Here is a 23,365-nt window from a genome sequence, read left to right as displayed (position 1 = left end):
ACATCCATCGAACCATTCGCATTTCCACCCATTCCAACCTTCGTTGCTGCTCTACGTTCATTACCTATGTCTCGCTCCCATAAATCATAACACTTCTCACACATGCAGCATACACCTTTCCCTTCAGCTTCAACGACACTCCCCTCATCATCAGCACGCCACTCAGTTCCCGAAATTTCTTCCATGCACATCTCACTCGAGCAACCGTTGCCGAGTCTGATCCACCTTCTCCATTCAGCATGTCTCCGAAGTAGCAAAATGTTTACACACCTTCCAGCTTCACGCCATCTCCAAGATCCAACTCGACATTTCCTCCATGTGCAGCTCCCTCTGTGCACACCTTACATTTGAATGTCGCTGCCACACTGGTTAATGACCCTCTCAGACCACTACATTTTTGATGAACCCACTCAGCGCACATTGTACATTGAATGGAGTTCACTCCGACACCCTTCCTGCACACAGCACATGGGCACTTCCCAGTTCTTTCCACCTCACCACATGCTTTACCACTTGCCATCACCTTCGTCTTTCCGATATTCACCTTCAGACCTTTTGTCTCCATACACTCCTTCCACTTGTTCATCTTTTCCTTCAGTCCATCCATACTTTCCGCAATCAACACCAGATCATCTGCATACAACAACTCCCACGGTAAACCCTCCTTTACGTTCTGAGCTAGCACCTCCATCACAGCTACAAATAGTAGTGGACTTAGTACCGACCCCTGATGCACTCCCATCTTCACCTCAAACTCACCACTGTTCCCGTCCTTCGTCCTTACAGCTGTGCGTGCTCTTTTGTACATTGCCATCACTACTCTGATCAACCATTCCTCCACTCCTAACTTCCTCATTGCCCATGTCAATACTTTGCGTGGAACCCTATCGAATGCTTTCTCCAGATCAACAAACCCAAGAAACAACTTCTTCCTCTTCTCCATGTACTTCTCCTGCAACTGCCTCACAATAAAAAGCGTGTCTGTCGTTCCTCTTCCTGGCATAAATCCAAACTGCATTTCGTCGATCTTCACTTTCTTCCTTATCCTCCTCTCCAACACCCTTTCCAATACCTTCATTCCATGTTCCAATAACTTTATCGCTCGGAACGAGCCACACTCCAGAGGGTCATCTTTCCCCTTGTATAGAGGGACGAGGGTACTCAGTTCCCAATCCACTGGAATGCGGCCTTCTTTCACCGCCAGATTACAGATCTCTGTCATTCTCTTCACACCCCAACTTCCTGCTGCCTTCAACATATCTCCCACAACTCACGTCGGCCCTCACGCTTTTCTACTCTTCATTGTTTTTATCGCTTCCTCAACTTCCTTCTCAGTTATCTTCTCTGCCGGTCCTAAAACTGGTTTACTCTCTATGTTGCCATCCCATTCATTCTCTGTATTCAACAGCATTTCCATATATCTTTTCCATCTTCCTTTAATTCTATCTGGGTCCACAACGATTTGCCCCACTTCATCCTTCAAGCACTTCACCCCCATCACATCACACCTCTCTTTCACGATCTGCTTTGCAATCCTGAATACTGCTCTCTGACCCTCTTCCGAATCCAAGCGTTCTCCGAACATTTTCCTACATGCCTCCTGCGCCTTTGCTACCTCTTTCTTTGCAGCCTTCTTGGCTGCCTTATAACTTTCATGCTCTGCTGTTTCTGCTCCCGTACCCTTCGCCTTCTGCCACTCCTTGAACTTCTTCCTCTTCTCGTCAATCCTCTTTCCAACTTCATCATCCCACCACCATGTTTCCGAGTGCCTCGGTGGTCCTTTTGTCCATCCACATACCAAACCAACGGCTCCCAACAGACTAGCTTTCATTGACATCCAACCACGTTCAAGCTCAACCACATCATCCTCGACCCTACTCAGCCTCTCTTTTAATGCCTCCCTTACTGTCACCTCTTTCAACCTCCACACCTTCATTCTTGGTTGGTACTTCACCCGCCGAGCTCTCCTCGCACCTTTCACCCTTATGTCGCAGACAACCAAGTGGTGCTGTGAAACAGCCTCCTCCCCCGGGATCACCTTTGTGTCCCGGAGGTGCCCCCTATCTCGCCTACGCACCATCAGGTAGTCAACGGTTGTCGTCGACCCACCTGACGTGTATGTAACAAGCTTATTGTCCTCTTTCTGGAACTGAGTATTACAAATCAACAAATCAGCTCCATCAGCAAACCCCAAAATCCTTTCACCTTCTCCATTCCTCACACCATATCCGTAACCCCCATGAACTCCCTCAAAACCATCCATACTCCATCCCACATGTCCATTTAGGTCTCCTCCTACCACAACAACTTCCTCATCTTTCACGTTTTCCATCAGCTTCTCTATCGCACACCAGAACATAAATGAAAGGGCGTTTCTAAAGAGCTCAGTTGGACAATACTTGGCAGCCAAGGAGCAAGGCAGAGCATCAGGTATTCCCTTCCAATCAGGAATGGACCCATAGGGTAGAGCATCAAGTAGTCTCTCCCGATCAAAAATGGGCCCTCAGGGTAGCGCATCAGGTAGTCTCTCCCTATCAAAAATGGGCCCTCAGGGTAGCGCATCAGGTCGTCTCTCCCGATCAAGAATGGGGTCTAAGGGTAGAGCATCAGGAAGTCTCTCCCGATCAAGAATGAGGTCCAAGGGTAGGGCATCAGGTAGTCTCTCCCGATCAAGAATGGGGTCTAAGGGTAGAGCATCAGGTAGTCTCTCCCAATCAAGAATGGGGTCCAAGGGTAGAGCATCAGGTAGTCTCTCCCGATCAAGAATGGGGTCTAAGGGTAGAGCATCAGGTAGTCTCTCCCGATCAAGAATGGGGTCCAAGGATAGAGCATTATGAATTCCCTCCCGATCAAGAATGGGGTCTAAGGGTAGAGCATCAGGTAGTCTCTCCCGATCAAGAATGGGGTCTAAGGGTAGGGCATCAGGTAGTCTCTCCCGATCAAGAATGGGGTCTAAGGGTAGAGCATCAGATATTCCTGCCAAATCAAAAATGGGACCTTAAGGTATAGCATCAGGTATTCCTTCTCGATCAGCAATGGATGCCGGTGAATGGGGTACAAACACTGGCACAGGGCGAGCATGCTACCGATAGGCAATTCCATCCCAAACAAAAAGAATGCACCTTACCACAACTCCAGGGTCATCCATTTATAACACTTACAATTGTTGAGTATTTTTATTTATTTTCTGCCCCCACTTTATCCCTGCACATTCCCTCTACATCCCCTATCCTCCTTCCCCTCTCGTCATCCTTCCATCTATAAATTCAAAACACACGTGCCTTGGGCGTGCTCTCACGATGCCTGATTATCTCGTGTAGGTTGTTGCAGACATGCGTGTCCAAACCACGTGCCAGGTTCCACGGCTTGCAGATCCAATGATTGTCTTCTCCACTGTAAGAAGGTGTGAACACTAAATCACCAACCCTAAATCAACAATCACATTCCACCCCCAGCTTGCCAAGAGTTCCCTGCTGCAAGCTTCTATAATCACTACATCATTACCCTCACCAGAGAAGAGGGTATTGCATTTGAGTCAGTTTGTTTGTCTTTGTCCGCACAGAATAAATACGATTTTCTCTGCAACCGTTGGTCCGATTTACAGGAAATTTTCACCATAGATGCAACTCGACCTGTAGAAATTTTAAATTATAGGTATGACGTCATAAGTCACGTGGTATGGCCGCCATCTTGGAAAAAACGAAAAACTTTGCACCTCCACGTTTCCAAAAGCGATGAATAGAAAAAATTGAGACATGGCTCATTGTAAAGAACTCTCCATGGGGAATAAAATACAGACTTGGCATTTAATATGGAATATTTTTTTGTGGGGGTGAACTTACTTTTCAAGATGTCTTAGAACCAAAAGTTCATTGGAATTATGTTGAAATTATTCTAGATTTTGTTAATGTGACCTGTAAAAGAAACAAAAACCACATTTGACATTTCGAAACAAATAAATTGATCCTTGAAAGTGATGTAAACTGATATCGAACTCAATTCATGGACAGTACTGTGTTAAACTTCTGTGCGTTTTCCAGAAGTATCTTTATTTTGCACATTAGGCAAATTTCTTTTTAACAAAAACAAAAGTTAAATTACGACTGGGATTACGGACAGTAAAATTACAGTTCAGTACTTCGTGTAACCCCCATGAGCATTCAGGAGAGCACATACACGTCGAGGCATGCTGTTCACGAGATTTGCCAAGGTTTGGACAGGAATCGCTTGCCATGCAGTGACAATAGCCTGCTGCAATTCAGGCACAGAGGTCGGCTGCTGGTCCAAGTGGTCGATTTGACGCGTTCATTCTGCCCACAAGTTCTTTCGGATTCATATCCTGGGACATGGCAGGCCACTCCATATGCTCTACACCATGGTCAGCAAGAAAGTGTTGGATCATGCGAGCATGATGAGTCCGTGCATTGTCATCTTGGAAGGCAAAGTTTCCTGGAAAGGCTGCACGAGCAAATGGAAGCAATGTTTCTTCCAGAATAGCCCTGTACTTGAACTCGTTCAGGTTTCCATTCAGAACAACCAGGTCAGTTTTGCCCCCTGCATGAAAAGCAGCCCAAACGGTCACCCCACCACCTCCAGCTTGGACTCTTGGCACTATACAATCTTTGTTGTAGGCTTCATGCACTTGTCTGCACACTCGGACGCGGCCATCTTGACGATAGACCAGAAATCTAGACTCGTCACTGAAGATCACGTGATTCCATTGTCCGGGCTGCCATTGACGGTGCTCTCTGGCCCACTGCAATCGGCGCTGGTGGTGTTGTCTGGTCAGGCGTGGCTTTCTCAGGGGACGCCTGACACGATAGCCTGCTTGAACCAGTCGTTGGTTGACTAGCCTTCTGGATACAGGCACATTTGTCAGTTGCTGCCACTCAGCCCTAAGCCGATTAGCTGACTTGGTACGGCCATTGCGGACTAACCGGTGCAGCTGGCGATCATCCCTCCTTGTGGTTCTGCGGGGACGTCCTGGCCTCGGTATTGGAGTAGCGACACCCCTCTGAGCATTTCGTTTCAGGATCTTTGACACCTGACCTTGAGTGATGCTATACTGCCGAGCAATAGCACGCTGTTTCATGACGTAATTTCGTAAAGCCACCACTCCATGACAAACAGCATTGTCGAGTTGACGGACCATCTCCATAGGAAGCGGCAATAACTTTTGGAGACGTGCAGCAGTTGTTTTCCACTAATATAGAACGCAACAACCCTTGTATACCCGACTGTGAAGCCAATCATCAAATGCACCTGTCCGTACATTTTGCCACGCCACCTGTGATATAATCCTGTTGTTGACTTCTTGCTGCGACAGACAATCAGTGACATGGTTCTTTTAACAAATAAATCACCAAAGTGTAAAAGAAACTCACCAGATTGATATACTAAGTTAAGAAAGTAAACAAGTCAAGAAAAAAAAAATATTCCATATTAAATGCCAAGTCTGTATGTTAATGATGATGTTATAGGTGCCTCCATTATGACGTCATAGTTCGACAAGTACAAAACGTCATCCGATCAAGGTGAAATTTCTTGAGCATAATCTCGGTATAAATTGGCGGAGAAAAAAATAATAATGATATCTGTCACGTGGTTCGGCCGCCATCTTGGAAAAACCAAAAAAACTGCACCTCGATATCTCTGAAAGCGCTGCATAGAAAAAATTGAGACATTGCTCATTGTAAAGAGCTCTCCATGTCGAATAACATGTTAATGATGTCATAGGTTACTCCATTATGACGTCATAATTCGACGTGAACAAAACGTCATCCGATGAAGATGAAATTTCTTGAGCATCATCTAGGGATAAATTGGAGGGAAAAAAATAAAAGATGACGTCATTGGTCACGTGGTTCGTCCGCCATATTTGTTTTAACACAAAAGACCTAAAACCCACTGAAAATAAGTCCTGACGAGGGTCTGCAATCTCCGATTGCTCTTTCTTGTTTTCTTCTATAAATGGCAAGCTGATAGGACCAACCTTCAAGGTAATGATGAAGAAAGTCTCAATTCAATAAAGAATATTACCACACTATCAATCACATAATCAGATGAATGACCGAGAGACACATACCTCCTCTGTCGTTGAAGAAAGAATCTCACAAACTGGGGCAGCTCAGTGCGCAGGTTGAAAGTGATGGGCAACCATGATGCGCATTTCACGTTGTCTTTTGCCGCTCGACGCCCCATCGCGGCCAGGCAATCCTTCACCGTGAGCAGGTTCTCCGCTGGAAATTGGCTCAGCATCACCGTTGGCCGTTCTTTGCTCATCTGCCTGTAGCATCGAGGATTGGAATGCAAGGTTTAGTTCGGTACCTTAACGACGGAACTGGCCGAAATAGTTACACACAAAAGCACCAAATTTTTTTTGGACAGTCCCACATATATGAGGATTGATTTTTGCCTAAGCTCCAAAAAATTATATGCACCTGAGGGCTGTGGCGTCACAATGACGTCACACAATGTTACAAATAGTCCGCCCGGTACCTTCATAAATGGATTGTTACACGCTGGACAAAAACACCATTTTTTTTTTTTACACAATCCCTGCATGAGGGCACTTGTTAAGAAAAAGCTAAGCTCCAAACATTCCGTTAAACTGGAAGCTAAAATGGCGTCGTTTATGACGTCATATTGCCGAAAATGGCATTTTGTGGATAAAATCAACAGGAAAAAACAGGTACCAAATGTTCAGCAATTGTGTTTTTAATGAAATACATATACACTGATGACAACCGAAGTGTTATAAAAATTGAAGCTAAAATGACGTTAGAATGGCGTCATTTTGACGTCATAATGACGTCATTTAGCTAGAAAATGACATTTTGGTATATTCAGCAACCTTGTGTTTATTGAAGTACACGCATATTTGTAGTATGAGAGTTATAATGACGAGATAGGAAGCAAGACTGTTAAAAAAGAGCCAGAACAGTATTCCATGGGAAATAATTAGCTTATTTTTGACATTTGCAACAGCACAGGTCAGTACATGGTAGTCCGGCTTTCCGAGCATTTGCATCTCAAACAGCCTATTTGACTGACTGACTGACAACTGACTTGCAGTTGCATTTTATGAGTTCTGCACAGGCGTCCGCTGCTTGTGGGATAGTTATCCACACTGGTAACCACTTATTATCCTCCATTGTCCACCCACAACCCCCGGGAGACAGAATCGAGAGCAAAGAAAAGAAACATCAGCGCTTCCAAAGCCTCGACATACAGATGGAAATTGTTTTCTCTTTGAGCACGAATGAAGACGAGGATAGTGAGTTCTGTGCGAAGCACAGTATCCCAGAACTGAAAGGTTAGGCTTTTCTCTATAATTTGCCGTTTCCATTTATTAAAGTCACCTGTTACATCGGAGGAATTAAGATGAGTCCCATGTGCGTCACGTTGTAATTTTGACAGTACCAACGCAGTCACTTGGTGAGCATGTCTCGTTCTTGTGATGTGGGCTGCTTTGAGAAATGAATCGGCCTTGCCAGTCGTTCCTATGCCAGAATCAGTGAGTGCGTTAGTCCAGCCACTATCTGCTAAAAAGTCCCCAAAAGTGTTCCACAAAGCTTTTTCAATATGAAACCCACCAAACATGATAATGAGTTTGTCTTCTCCATGGGTTTCTGGAAAATTCCACTGGATATACTTAGCGTTTGCAAAAATGGGACAATCGCATGGCCCGGGTTGAGGAATTCTGTGGCAGACTTTAAAACATCCATTCCGTGCTTAATCATAGAAGGAGTGTCGGCCTTCTCAGCAAATAGAGGTAGAAGCGCGGTAATAGCTGGTGGGTTTGTCGGAGGGGGCTGAGTGGATGTGTGATACGCCGCCCAAGATGAAGCATCGCCATTTTGTAGGGTATCCTTCTTGAGAAGTGTAATGGCACGCTGCACCCATTCATCTTCTTTGAACTTCGCTTCCCCCAGTGGCCCATTGTGGCGTTGTTTGTACTGCAGGGATTCGTGTGGATGTCATGTTCACATTTAATGCCTGTACTATTGCAAACGAGTCTGGAAGATATGGTTTGGTGTCTGGGTCTTTCTCGACGAGAATTGTTGGTCTAGGTATTCCGGGATCATCGAGGGTTGGGAATTGTGTAATGCTAATACCAGTTCCATGAAACGACCCCTTGGCTGTAATAGACGACGGATCGTGGTCAATATTGTCCAGAGCCCCGACTGTGAATAAACCGTTTCTTAAGTTGGGTGGACGCACACTTCACCATCAATCTTAAATTACTCACATGCGGATAGTTCCAACTGATTTTCTATTTTATGTACACGACTGTAAGAAATGCTCAAATATCATATCATATCATATTGTTGCGCAACCGCGATTAACACCACAGTTGCGGAGGCCGATTGCGAGGCTTTAAACTCCCGAGGCAAAAACTCAATAGCGGATTCCAATCAAACCAAAATCAAAGCGCGCAAGACGGAGGGGAACGGCAAGGGTCCCGCAGCCTTAACTATTAAAATCAAACAGGAAACTGCGTTCAGATATATACAGAAAATAAGATAAGGATTTATTAACTGTTCCGAGAACAAAGAAATGTGATTCTCTAAACCCCCTATATGGAGTACTCCCACTCGACAGAGTTATTAAACAAACCACAGGGCAGACGACGAAATGAACAAAGAGGGTGTGTGTGTGTGTGCGTTCTTAGCTTTGCTCGCTCGGGAGCGTGGCGTGGAGATCGTGCAGGCCTCAGATGGCTAGGCCCTGACCCGTGGGCGGGAGGGGTCTCCCCGACGCGACTCGCTCGCCGGCCCCAGTCCTCTCGCCCCGCAACTCTCAAACGCTCGCCCCGTCCGAAGGACCACGGTTTCTGGGGCTGTCGTCTCTGCCCGGCGCTTTGGAGATCGTGAGTGGTTGGCGATGGTACGCAAGAGGCCACGAATACGGCCACCAACGGGGCGAACCTCGGCACAACAACCGCCCACACAAGCACGCGATCCGATTGCAGGGAAGATTGAGGGAACGAAGGCAGGAAAGAAAGAGAGGGAAAAAATGTCTCGTGCATTCTATCACGACTGAATTCTCTCAGCTCCCCCAAATGGCGTCTGCTCTGCCTCGTGTCCAACTCCGAACTCTTCTTCTTCTCCTTCGTGTCGTCACTTCCCTCACGCACCATCCCGCCCTCTCGTGACGTCCATTCGGCTGCCATCCCCCATGACGTCAAAAGATCCACCCCCTTCTCATCATGTCTCAGCAGAGTGTTGTTTCATTGATGTGAAAGGGAAGGGAATTAATTAATGTAGGTGCGCTAGGGGCATGAATTCCTACTGTCTAGGTGCGGTGCCAAAAGGGACATTGGATTGACCACAGGGGTGGGAAAACACACAAAGTTACCCTTATCGCCCTAACGACTTAGCACTTCCTGTCCCCGTACAGGAAATATATACGCAATTATCCCGGCATACGCCTACACATACTAACTTAAAGGTACATAGTGGGTTCGAGCTATCGCGACATCCCGGAGCATTTTACCTACTCAGATCTACTCTGCTCTACATATGGCTCTACCAAATTCATAACACAGCCCCCCCCCTCCCCCCCCCCCACCCAGAACCGTAGCTCCTGCAAGGTTCAACGCAGGCGCTACCATTCCAGCCTTAACACTTACTGGCACACACTTAATTAACCTATGAAATAAATCAGGAAGGGCTGTGGGAAGTGAGTCGGACTACCTATCTACACTTCCTTACCATGCTAAACCCCTTAACCATCATGCAAGTATGTACATTTTCTTCATTGTTCCTGCGGAGGGAGGAAACAAACAACACACCAAAACTCCTACCTTATCCACAAACTTAACTATCTTTCCAAAAACTCAAAACTCTAACCTTTGTACATACCCCGGTCTACAGACCGCGTCCCCCGGTGGATGCCACAAGACACAACCTTACCTGCGGGGCCATCCCAATGCACCCCCTAAATTTCCACGGGCCCTGTCCAGATGTTGCAGGTGAGTGACATGGCTCGGTGGATTTCGCCCACATTCATGCAACACAGACCCCTTAACCACTCATCCTCATTCCAAAACTCATCATTACATTCCAAAAATAAACAAAGCTCTTACACAATACACCCCCCTTGCAGGACCATGGCACTGATGTCATATAGATGTGTGTGCATTCCTCAACTCGGCAGCGGGGAGGTACCGCACAAAAAGATGGTGGGGGCGCTTCAGGCTGTGGTGCCCACAGTCCCAAAAACAAGTCAACCGACTTACAAGTTCATTGACCCCCCCTTTACCTCTTGGCCCCGTGACAGCCCAACAGCCCCTTTCCGCCGTTACCTCGCCGGTGAGGGTCTCCACACACACCAGGCTCCCTTGCCTCCTGCTTCCGCGCACTAACACGGGTCACCAGGGGACTTCCTCACCCCGCGGCGCCCAACCAGACCCTCCACCGACGAGCTCCAATTTCCAGTTACCACCGGCTGCCAGGGGTAATTGCCGCAGAGGGGGGGGCCGCAGGCATCGCTCCTCAGAGCCTGCTCTGTACCTGCGGACATACACACCTTCCCCACCCACAAGACCCCAAAACACACTTCCTCCCCCGCTGCCATTCAATTCTCCACACAACTCAGCACAATTCAGCACAATTCCATAGATGATGGTAGTACAAAAGATGTTTCAAAGTTTGCCATGGCCTGCTACATGTGAAATCCCATTCACAGTTCAAATCATTGAATCATTACACATTTCCATTTCCAAAACACATTTCAAAACTCAATAATCACCACTCGCTCATATTTTTCCAACCTCACAACCACATCAAAACACATAACCACAACACAAAAACATGCGCCACCCACAAGACACTGTGGCCCCCATTCCATGTCATCACTCTCACCCGCCTCCCAACTCCAAATTACATGTCCCCAATTTCCAAAGCAAGTCCTGAAGCCTGGGACAGTACTCCTCAAAACACTCACCTCAAGTGCAGGTAGTTGCAGGTTGGTCGGGTCCAAGAGTGTCATCCACCACACCTAATTTCCAAAATTTCACATTGGGCCTACCAAATACTTCCAAATTTCTCTTTTGTCCCCACTACACTGGCAGGTATGTGGATCCGCATCAAACGGTGATCATCACTACACAACCACCTGTGGCCACGACAGCTCTGCACCTCTACCGTGCAAGGGTCATCGGGACAAGGTGAGCAGTCAAAACGCCAACATGGCCCATGAGTGTCCATAAGGGTGCGACCCACCATCCATCCTTCGGCCCCCCCTGCGAGGAACACAGCTGCACCAGCCCCAGCTGGCCAATGTGGTGAGCACTTGCTGCCACAACACACACTTCCGCACACACAACCTCGGCCCTGGGGGGGGGGGGGGCACGGTCGCAGTGCGTGGCATCCCGACAGCCACGTCCCCTGCACCTCCCCATCATCCCCCAGTCCGACTACAGAACTGCAGCCCCCCCAGTGCTCACCCACACTTGACCACACCAAGATCCAGTCAACAGCCATGCTCCACCAGGAGACCCACCCAGAAGACATGGTCCACACACCTCGGACACGCACAGCACCACGTTGACCCAAAGACCACACAACTGCATCCCCATGATCCCGCGTCCCAAATATCAGCACAGTTGCCCCCGCAACCAGTTGAAAGCTGTGTCTTGCTACCCTATTAATTTCATCACAACCTCAAACACTTTGGTCTGCACACCTGGATCAATAATGGCGTCACTGTACAGTGTCCACCATTTCTCTTCACAAAATTCACCCTTAAATTGCATCTAACCCACAGATTACCCATGCCAAACATTTTTCACATTTCACTAACCTCACCAAAGAAAGATGCTTTGCCATACACATGCCAGCCGAGCATGGCCCATATGCTCGGCTCGTTCTAGTTTCCCGCACACTCTATTGCTATCGGCCCAGGCCGAGGTGGTGGTCCTCTGTCGGGCACCTGTGGACCTACTAGGGGCCCCTTCCTTTCTGAGCTGTGAAGCCTGTCAGGAGGTGGGGGCCCATATGGTTGCCGACAATTCCTCTGACTGTGCCCTCTTCTCCCACATCTAAAACAAGTCCCCAAGAACGGACCCCTCCGGTAGCCAGGCGGAGAACCCCTTTCTCCCGGCCTAGCCCGATAAAAATCAGGCCGTCCCAATGGCAAACCTGGACCAAATTGTCGTGACTCGCTCCCTGCAAATTTGCCCCCGGTCAAATTTGTCAGCTGGCGGCTGATTCTCCTTAACATTCGCCCTATGTCATCCTCTGGCTTTTCCTGATCCCGCACCTCGGCCTGCCGTACCGTCACAGGTGCCCTCTCCGATGCGCGGTTCGACCTTCTCAAAAAGGTCAGTCTCGCCACGCATTCCGCCGCCCGGTGCACCGTGGGTGGGTCCTGTAACTCCACCAACGTCCGGACCTCGGGATCAGGAAGAGCCGCCATAAATTTTTCTATCGCCAGCTTGGCCCACGCCTGTGCTGGTAGGTCCCTGTATGCTATCCTCACAGATTGGTATATATCCTGGGCCAGCTCCTGCAACGTCTCGTTAGGCTTTTGCCTGCGATGCAGCAGCTGTGCCCTGACCAGGTCGCACCTTGCGCCTGTCCCGTACCTGTGATTCAAGGCCTCACAGATGGCCTTGCTGGTCAATATTCCCTCTGGGACTACGTTTAACACGTCTGCGGCTGACCCCCACAGTGTCGCCACTAGATTCCCCATGCGCTCCCGCTCTCCCCAACCATTGAGCTGAGACACGCACTCAAATTGTGCCAGGAAAGCCTTGAGGCTCCCTGATCCGTCAAAATGTACGAGGGGGATTGTTTTTCCAGAGACTCTATTCCCCGATTCCTCTCTGTCCAAATCCAGTCCGGGGCCAAAACACCCCCCCCCCCCCCCAACTGGGTATTCCGTTTCGGAGCCTCTGGTGTCCAAATGTGGCTCGTGGTGAGGGTCTCCTGGGTCACCTTAATCTGATCCTGAAGATGTTTAACCGACCAACTCACCTCTTCCCTCAGGCTCTCTTGAACCCGACCAACCTCCTCCTTGATGGTACTGTCCCAGTCTCCAGTCGCTCCTGCATCAAATCACTCACCCTTTCATTATCCATTTGCGGCCCCCACAGGCCTTTCTCAATTAACCCTTGCTCCTGCTCTTTTATGCGGATTTCCAACCCTTTCACCTCCTCCGCCAATTTGCCCCCCTGTTGTTTGAGCAGTCCCCATTCCTCACTCTGCTGTCGCATTCTGGCATCCACCCGGCCCGATAGCCTTTCAGGTCCCCATTTGCTTTATCAATTCGACCCTCCAACACTTCCCCCTTTCGGACAGCCTGGGTCACGCCCTCCTCTATTTTTGACATTAATTCTGTCCGTATCGATTCATTTGCCACCCCTATGGCTTTTTCCATCTCCCCCCTTCAAGTTTCTACTTTATCCTCCAATTCCCCCAGTCTGCCCATAATTTGGTTTTGCACACTCCCTTCTATGCCATCAATTCGTTTCCCCAGGTGTTGTGCCATTTCCCCAATTTTTCCTTCCTTTCCTTCATTTGTTCATTCACTTTTCCCTCCAATCCCTCAATTTTGCTGTCCATCCCTTCGATCTGTTTTCAAACCCTCCTTTAATCTATCCATTTTCCCCTCCATGTTTTTGGTTTGGGCATTAATTTTGTTCTCCAATTGCTCGTTCTGAGCATTCATTTCCCCTTTTAATCCATTAATTTGGTCACTCATATCCTTCATTCCTTCCCTACATTCATTCCCCTGGGACTCCATTTTGTTTTTCATTTCTCCCATCTCCTTACTCATTCCCTCCATTTTATTTTCCAACCCACTTTTCATTTCTCCCATATCATTACTCATTCCCTCCATTTTATTTTCCAGCCCATCAATTTTGTCATTCATTCCCCGAATTTGCTTACTGTGCTCCTCCAACACTCTAAAGAGTCGATCCCATCGCTGCTCGGGTATCGGGGCCGTCCCACTTGTTTCCAGCTCCCCAGTAGGGGAGGGGGATAAGTTGGTGCTCAGGACGGGGGAGGTTCCAAGGCTCACCTCTACATCCAATTCCCCTATTTCCGGCTCACTCCCGACGCTGACGGAAGCCTCGCTGCGTACTTCCATCTCATCAATCTCCGACATCTGCCTTCCCGAAGATTGTTTCCCGCGCGCGTATTTATTTTAATTCCAGAAAAACACAATTTAAATTTGTCGAAGACACGATATCGCGTTCCGTATGTCCAATCGACTATACAAATTTCTCCGCCTCGACTATAAAAAATTTGCGTTCGAACGTCGAGCGCAATGTACGCCCGACCGTGTCGATGTCTCGCCGCGGACAAAAAAATTGTCCGACAGGTTCGAATCCTACACTCCTGACACCAAATGTCGCGCAACTGCGATTAACACCACAGTTGCGGAGGCCAATTGCGAGGCTTTAAACTCCTGAGGCGAAAACTCAATGGCGGATTCCAAGCAAACCAAAACCAAAGCGCGCAAGGTGGAGGGGAACGGCAAGGGTCCCGCAGCCTTAACTATTAAAATCAAACAGGAAACTGCGTTCAGATATATACAGAAAATAATATAAGGATTTATTAACTGTTCCGAGAACAAAGAAATGCGATTCTCTAAACCCCCTAAATGGAGTACTCCCACTCGACAGAGTTATTAAACAAAACACAGGGCAGACGACGAAATGAACAAAGAGGGTGTGTGTGTGTGTGCGTTCTTAGCTTTGCTCGCTCGGGAGCGTGGCGTGGAGATCGTGCAGGCCTCGGATGGCTAGGCCCTGACACGTGGGCGGGAGGGGTCTCCCTGACGCGACTCGCTCGCCGGGCCCAGTCCTCTCGCCCCGCAACTCTCAAACGCTCGCCCCGTCCGAAGGACCACGGTTTCTGGGGCTGTTGTCTCTGCCCGGCGCTTTGGAGATCGTGAGTGGTTGGCGATGGTACGCAAGAGGCCACGAATACGGCCACCAACGGGGCGAACCTCGGCACAACAACCGCCCACGCAAGCACGCGATCCGATCGCAGGGAAGATGGAGGGAACGAAGGCAGGAAAGAACGAGGGAAAAAATGTCTAGTGCACTCTATCACGACTGAATTCTCTCAGCTCCCCCAAATGGCGTCTGCTCTGCCTCGTGTCCAACTCCGAACTCTTCTTCTTCTCCTTCGTGTCGTCACTTCTCTCACGCACCGTCCCGCCCTCTCGTGACGTCCATTCGTCCACCCTCCCCCATGATGTCAAAAGATCCACCCCCTTCTCATCATGTCTCACTCAGCAGGGTGTTGTTTCATTGATGTGAAAGGGAAGGGAATTAATTAATGCAGGCGCGCTAGGGACATGAATTCCTACTGTCTGGGTGCGGTACCAAAAGGGACATTGGATTGACCACAGGGGTGGGAAAACACACAAAGTTACCCTTATCGCCCTAACTACTTAGCACTTCCTGTCCCCGTACGGGAAATATATACGCAATTATCCTGGCATACGCCGACACATACTAACTTAAAGGTACATAGTGGGTTCTAGCTATCGCGACATCCCGGAGCATTTTACCTACTCAGATCTACTCTGCTCTACATATTGCTCTACCAAATTCATAACAATATCATATCTCTCAATGACTGATCTGCAGAGAATGTTGAAAACTCGTGAAGCTTGGTTATCGAGGTTTGGTCACAAAAAATGCAAACATCCTTGCTTCCCGGTGCCGATTGCCTGATTGATCGGCAAGTAGTTGTGTCTGATGTCTTGTTTACCTGTTGTTTTTTTTTATCTCTTGCTCTCTTGAGTTTAGCATTGTTAAATTTCTGGTGGCATGAACGATGCCAAGAGGCTTTGTTTGGAAGGAACTGTTCCGGTGTTGCATCAGTCCCGAACTCAATGCGCACGGGTAGTGCATCCAAGGTTTTGAAATCCTCGACATTTTCGAAGAATGCCTTGTAAACTGATAAAGCATCACAGCTTTGGCGATTTTGTGGACAATTAAGCTGCTCTTGGGTACTTCTCTGACAGATAACACAAGCTGTCCAATCCATATCGACCTGTGGTGGGGTGTCCTTTTCTTTACCACATTAACATCATCGAAGAAAAAACAGTGAACATAAGTTGTTTAAATCTGTTGGTTATGACTGGGAGCTACAATGCGTTGTACGAGTGCGAGTACAGCAACGAACATTATATTCTATCGGCTGCAATAAAATGCTGTATTTTAGCTTAATAAAGGTCCTTATAGCATGACAAAATTCATTGAAATGCTTATTAACAAATTTATAAGCTTTAGTACCTCGCGAAACAGTCCATGAAACACAAAAAGTGGGACCGCATAACAAGTAGGAGCGCCTGTTAACCCAGACCAGCATTTGAAACACTGTGACATCATTGTGATGCCACAGCCCTCAGGTGCATATAAGTTTTTGGAGCTTAGGCAAAAATCAATCCTCACATATGTGGGACTGTCCAAAAAAAAATTGGTGCTTTTGTCCGGCGTGTAACAATCCATTTACTAAGGTACCGGACTAGTTGGAGAGGTGAAAATGGCTCTGTAACATCAAGTGATCTTCATTTGTAAAAACCCACGATATTATCCATTCTCACTTACCTTTCCTCTTTTCACCTATAACTTTAGGTGTCCATCTGTGCATAGCAGCATTCATACATCTTGGCTTATCTAAAATTCCAGGCCAGCATAGCCTAAATACAGCTGATTTACCAGAGAAGTTCTGGGTAATTTTCCCCGACGGGAATTTCAGAACAAAAGAAAAGGTCTAGGTTGTGGGTGGATTGGATAGGTAGAAAGTTGATGGCTCACTTTGCTCTGAACTGGTGACAAATGTTATGGGATATGTTATGGGATGGGACATGTCATGGGATCTCACGGAATTCACTTCACACAAGTTTCAAACATACTCCTCAAATGTGGCTCTTTGTGGCCAATTAACCCATATTCTGTACATAAAACCCATGTTCGCACACTTGACAGTACGCTCGGTGAGTGCCTTTCTTGAATCAGTTTGATCTGCAGTGAATCAGTTTGTAATCACTTCGAGAAGACCGCCGACAAACTATTTTTGTGTTTGTACCGGCGGAAACATTTATTGTTCAATGGCTGCACCCACCACCTCTCTTGCCAATACAGTACTTTTGAAATGATGTAATCCATCCCAGAATACTCGGCGTGCATGTGCAGAAACTCCGAGTGACAAAGTTTACTGAGGCGGCCTGGACAAGTATCATACGTGCCTGATAATGATTGTATCATGAAACGGCACACCAAGCATTTAAAGAACACAAAAATAATTGGAGACGTACCTGCGACAAAGGGGCGTGCCTCTGCACAACTAAAGATTTAGAGAAATTTCAGATCAACTCGTCCAAAAAGTTGACATCTTCCAGCTTGTACTGCAAAAGCCCGACCATGTGGACCCATGAAAGGCCCGAAGCTTCGTAGAGGGGCGCGTTCTAACAAAACCTTTGTGCTTCTTCACACCGATGGGAAGGCCATATCTGGCTGTGGCTTTTTGATGCACAGTACAAGTTTTAAATTACGATATTTACTATTAATTATGTTTGGAAGGAGGGGGAGGAGTGGGAGCCATATGGGTTGAAAGTGCTACGATAAAAATGTGTTTTGTTTGGTTATAAATTATTCTAATTTTTGCATCCATTGGTGAAAGGCTGTGTGTATGTGTGTGCGTGTTATAACCACTGCCACTACTCCCTAATTGTATCAACAGGAAATGGTATGAACTTGACACCTCTCATCCATGGATATTTTCAGTCTATTCTACATATTTATATCTAAATGACCAAACTGTGGTTTTTGATTGGATGGATTATGTATGTATGTATTAGTAAATCGGTGGGCGGACTATCGAAGGATAATATATATATATATGTATATATACATATATATGTATATATATATATATATATATATATACATATATATATATACATATATATGTCAGCCATTAAGGTTTAAACTAAATGACTCAATTGATCATAACATCTGAAATTATATATCGTGCTTCTGAAGACTGATTTGAACTCAACTGCAGGCAGAGGTGAGTGGACAAAATGTGGTTTCGAGGCTAGAGGTGCAGGGTGGATCCTTAGCCTAGTAAATTAGTCCTTGAATGAATGTGCCAAACAGTAGATAAAATGCTCTCGACCCACGTACAGGAAAAAAGATGTCATCCAAACGCCTCCTTCACAAAGGGAATAATTAATTATATATCTTCGTAGTGTTTAGTATGTCTCCTAAACCAAGGACGTATCCAATCTTCATCTACCATTTAGCCTAGTGTATAAGAATATTTACTTCGGCCTGCGCTCGGGTCTGATATGTTTAGATAGATAGCCAAAAAAAAGCGTAGCCTATCATTATGCTTACATCTTGTTGTCTAAATTTGACCTTCTAGAGGACGGGACAATGGGAGGTGTTGTCCTTATTGCCCAGTAGTGCTATGTCTTTAGCGCAGATTCTTGTCTAATATTTTGCTATAAATGAAATGCCTTTCCACTTATTTTTTAGCGAGTGTCTTGAGGAATTGTCCGCTGCGTGTAGGCGGTACATTCATTCAGCCTCGCTCCACACTGTGTGTGTATAATCGATTCTATTAAACATTTTTGCTCTGATTCTTCTTCTTCTTCCTTCCCTCGAGGTCTATGACCGAGATTTTGGTGTCAGAAGTGGGATACATCCAAGTGTGCAGACGAGGTGGATCTTCACGTTCCAGGTCGGAAAGGAGGCCTGCCGGCACCTAATTTGGGTAAGCAATTTTTTGCACATCGAAATTGAAGCCTCCCGCCTTGCTTTGGAACGTGTGGACCTCTGTCGGCTGTAACACCAGGCTTGCATTCCGAACCATATTTAGTTTAACCCAGAGCAACAGTGGGTAACGAATCGATTATACAGGGCGCGCGAGATAGGGAGGGATATCCCTCACGTAAGCTTCCTGAGTGGAAAGCAGGTAGACCCATATGTGGGAGATAGATAATAGGTGTTAAGTTACTCCGGCGTGAGAACTGCGTTTAAGGTTAGGGATCGGGGGGCGACCCGATCTTAGGACTACCAGGAGGGATTAACCCAAGAAGGTAGGAAAAATGTGTAATAGGAAAGGAAAGGAGGGAGAGCCTTTGAAGAACACTCCAGCGTTTTATATGAAAAGAGATTATGGGTATGCTGCTTTACAACCGAGCAAGTCATGGGCTGTATTGACCAAGAGTTTGAATATGCCTTGGCCAGAGGAAGGGTCATTTGCAATAGACAGGTTAGATGTATTATATGGGGCTTTAAATGCCCTAGAGAAGAAGAAGAAGAGACTCCCACCTGATTCATGGAAGGTCTATAGTTGGTGGAAGGTGGAGGCCGTGAAGAGACAGGCAGCCTCCAAACAAGCGAGTTTGCGAGGAGAGTTGAGCAAATACCAGGATGAGCGCAAACAGGGTCCAAAAAAGCAGGGCAAACAGATGAAGGCGCTCGCAGCGCAGACAAGTCAGAGGCTAATGGTAGCCCGGATTAATTCCGATGAGAAGGAACAGGATGAGGAAGATGAAATCCCTGTTTCCTATTCCCCCCATGGTCCAGTCCCAGGATCTAAGGCACGTTCCCGACACCAGGGCGCTATAAGGGAAACAAATGGGAGACCCCCTAGAGTTCATAAGACCCCACAACCATCAGCCCCTCAAGTCGAGGACGATGGAGATAGCAGCACAGACACCCCGGGGTTTCCACCCCCGATAGGTCCAGGTCAGAAAGTTTACCCTTCACTAGTGGAGTATCAGGCACCAGTGCAACGTGCGATAGAAAAAGAGGGAGTGTTCCCCATGCGATGCGTGGGAATAGACGCAAACGGCGTGGCAGTAAGGCAACGTGTGCCTTGGAAAGAATCTGATTTAACGGCCATGCAAAAGAGGGTTCAGGAAATGTTGATCGACCAACCTTTGGATATAGTAATATTGCTCCGTCACTGGATTACAGAGGATGCCCCAGATTGGAGAGATATTTGTCATTTGGGAGCATCTATATTGCCACCAAAGGTATGGGCAAAGGCTAAAACCCTTTCATTATGGCCAATAGATGACCCCATGGCTCGGGTGCCACCCATGACCGAAAACGATTGGGACATTTTGAAAAATTTTCTCCTGACCAACATTGGCAATGCGCTCGCACCACCTGGAGGGCCAGATTGGGGAAGAATTGGGAACATAAAACAGAAAGCAGGAGAGACTATCGGCGATTACCGAGAGAGAATAGAAAAAGCAATAGCTCGATGGGGCGGGTTAGGATTAATCCAGTGCGACTGGTGCGACTCGCAGTTGTATCAATAAGGGACAACTACCTACTTTGAAACCGACACATAAAAGCGTCCAAATCCAGGGCATTTCAGGAAAATTAGAAACTCTCCCCGTATCAAAAGAGGCCCGAGTAATGTTCGGACCGCTAAAAGCTAAGCATGCATTTCTCATGACTACTACTGCCCCAACTAATTTACTAGGACGGGATTTGCTGTGTCGATTAGGTTGTGACATTGCGTGCACCAAGGAAGGTGTATACGTCGACGTCAGAGAATCGAACCGCGATTTGTTAATGATGGCATTGCAGCGAGCCAGCCCCACCGTGTATTGGTGGCGGTTGGAGGAAGGGGCTTTAGCAACATGGACTCATGTGATCGACACGATTGGCGCGCAAACGCAAGAAATTCGTGATTGGCTAGAAGAACACCACATAGCCACAAAATTGAAATATAATCCGCCGCACTGCACCGCATGTTATGACGCGACTGGAAGCGATGATTATTATTTAGACATGGTTGCGGCAGCTTTAGGGGAAACCTCTGATCTTCAATTATCACACATATGGATTGGCCGAGAGGGCATTGGGATTACGGTAACCTTGTCGCCACGCCAGAGATCAAAGGCTAAGTACCCCGAGGGGATGGTAGCGCATGTTACTCTTAGCACCGCTAGAGGATGGCCACCCGAGAGCATTGGATGGATGATGGACCGACTGCGAAAAACGCCAGTAAGGCGTCGATACAATGTTGAACACCGAACGGTCCATGTGTTGGACAACAATGAAGGGTTCATAATTAATTTGGCACCTCAAGATAGACGAGTTAGATTTGAGATGGTGGAACTGCCACCCAAAGCGACACATATGGTTAGGGCAGTCCCCACGACTCCAGGGGACTCAGATGGATTACTCGACACCGTCACCCCGTCACTATGGGCGCAACACGAGAATGAAGTAGGACGCATTAGGGATGCACCCCCGTTGGTGATTCCAATTAAAGAAGGGTTACCTTTACCACACGTTCGGCAGTACCCACTTCGACACGAGGCTGACGCAGGCATTTTTCCGGTGATAGAATCGCTCGTGCAGCAAGGAATAATAATCGAAACCAACAGCCCATGTAACTCCCCCATTTTCCCAGTGCCAAAACCAATGACAGGAAAGTGGCGATTTGTGCAGGATTTACGAGAGATTAATAAAATAATTCAGGGAATTCATCCGGTTGTACCAAATGCAGAAGTTTTGATGACTTCCATTCCGCCAGATGCTACACATTTTACAGTCATAGACTTGTGTTCCGCCTTCTTTTCAGTGCCGATAGCTCCAGAGTCCCAGTATCTCTTCGCTTTCACCTTCCGGGGGAGACAATTCACCTGGACAGTGCTTCCGCAGGGTTTCGCAAATAGTCCCACCTTGTTTTCACGAGCGCTGCACCGCGATCTCGCAGATGTCCAATTGGAAGGCGGCTCGGTACTATTGCAGTACATCGACGACTTATTAATCTGCTCTCCATCCAAAGCAGCCTGCGAGACGGATTCACTAGCGCTGTTAAATGCGCTAGCCGAGAAAGGCCACAAAGTAGGCCGGGAAAAATTGCAATTTGTGCGGGAGATAGTTACATACTTGGGACACGCGATTTCGCATGGGAGACGCGAGCTCAACGCGAGCCGGGTCACGGCCATCATGGAAACCCCATTGCCTCGTACACAAAGGGAGGTGTTGCGATTTTTGGGAATGGCAGGGTACTGTCGTACATGGATAATTGACTATGCGTTATTAGCAAAACCTCTATATGAGGCGACGAAAAACGACCAGCCACGGATGGTGAACTGGACGGACAGTCGAATACGCTGCTACGAAGGACTCAAACGAGCCCTGATAACGGCCCCAACCTTAGGCCTTCCCGATTATAAAAAGGCCTTCACACTTTTCACCCATGCAGTAGGGGGATTCGCACAATCCGTATTAACTCAGACTCATGGAGATAGGGAACGTCCAGTAGCCTATTTCAGCAAAAAGCTTGATGCGGTAGAACAAGGCTTTCCGCTGTGTTTACAAGCCGTGGCGGCTGCCCGATATGCAGTTGAGCGGACGGCCGACATAGTTATGGGACATCCGGTCCTTTTACAGGTACCGCATTGTGTCCATACACTATTACAACAGCGAAACACGCAGCATCTCACAGCCACTCGGCTGATGCAATACGAAACAGCATTAATTATGGCACCCAACGTGACGGTGATGCGGTGTACCGTTCTCAACCCAGCGACACTTTTGCCAACAAAGGAGGAGGGAGTCCCGCACGTTTGTACGGACGTGGTGCAATTAATATCAACAGTGAGGCCAGACCTACAGGACACTCCGCTACACGAAGCCGATTACACCTATTACGTCGATGGCTCAGCCAAACGGGCTTGGGACGGATCTCTGTTATCTGGGTACGCAGTATGCTCGGATACGGAGACGGTCGAAAGCGGCCGCCTCCCGCCCACCTGGTCAGCACAACAAGCTGAACTGTACGCACTCACGAGAGCGTGCGAAGTAAGCGAGGAAAAAGCAGTGACAATTTATACAGACTCGGCATACGCACACGGAGTGGTCCACGACAAAGGGGCCATATGGAAAATGAGAGGGTTTCTCACTTCAGCGGGAACACTCATCAAAAATGGGGACCTAGTGCGAAATCTGCTTCATAGTATTATGCTTCCACGTGAAATAGCTGTAGTTAAATGCCGAGGTCACCAGCGTACAGACGACGCTGTGGCCCGTGGAAATGCCCGAGCCGACGAAGCAGCAGCACGAGCGGCAAACCAACAGATTGGGTATAATATGCCAGTAGTTACGCGCAAACAGGGCGCTAAAGCGACTGCCCAGACAGACGTTCCGACATCCGCACCTACAGAATTCGATGTAATACAATTACAAGCCGCGGCCTCAAACGTAGAACATCAAGATTGGATTAAATTGGGAGCTCAGCGCCCCGCAGAAGGACAAATGTGGACGATTAATGACAAACCCGTGGCACCGCGAGCGATATTGCCATGGTTGGCACGAATGGCGCATCAAAATGGCCATGTGTGCCATAGG

At 47.6% G+C, this 23,365-nt stretch overlaps 1 protein-coding gene across 1 annotated transcript in view; it reads right to left on the bottom strand.

Annotated features, from left to right (window-relative positions):
- TTLL12 (tubulin tyrosine ligase like 12) overlaps positions 1-23,365 on the bottom strand; it is a 78,017-nt gene that overhangs the window by 5,011 nt on the left and 49,641 nt on the right. The window contains exons 8-9 of the mRNA XM_078771146.1: positions 6,086-6,286; positions 3,282-3,393 (exon numbers count right to left, since the gene is read on the bottom strand). Coding sequence (XP_078627272.1) covers positions 3,282-3,393; positions 6,086-6,286 — 313 coding nt within the window. The remainder of the gene's footprint in view (positions 1-3,281; positions 3,394-6,085; positions 6,287-23,365) is intronic.

This window comes from Myxine glutinosa, chromosome 1 (genome assembly GCF_964187855.1).
Source record: "Myxine glutinosa chromosome 1, kmMyxGlut1.1, whole genome shotgun sequence".
In the NCBI taxonomy this organism is placed as follows: domain Eukaryota; kingdom Metazoa; phylum Chordata; class Myxini; order Myxiniformes; family Myxinidae; genus Myxine; species Myxine glutinosa.
Note: the sequence above shows the minus strand (reverse complement) of the source record. Positions and strands in the feature narration are given on the sequence as shown.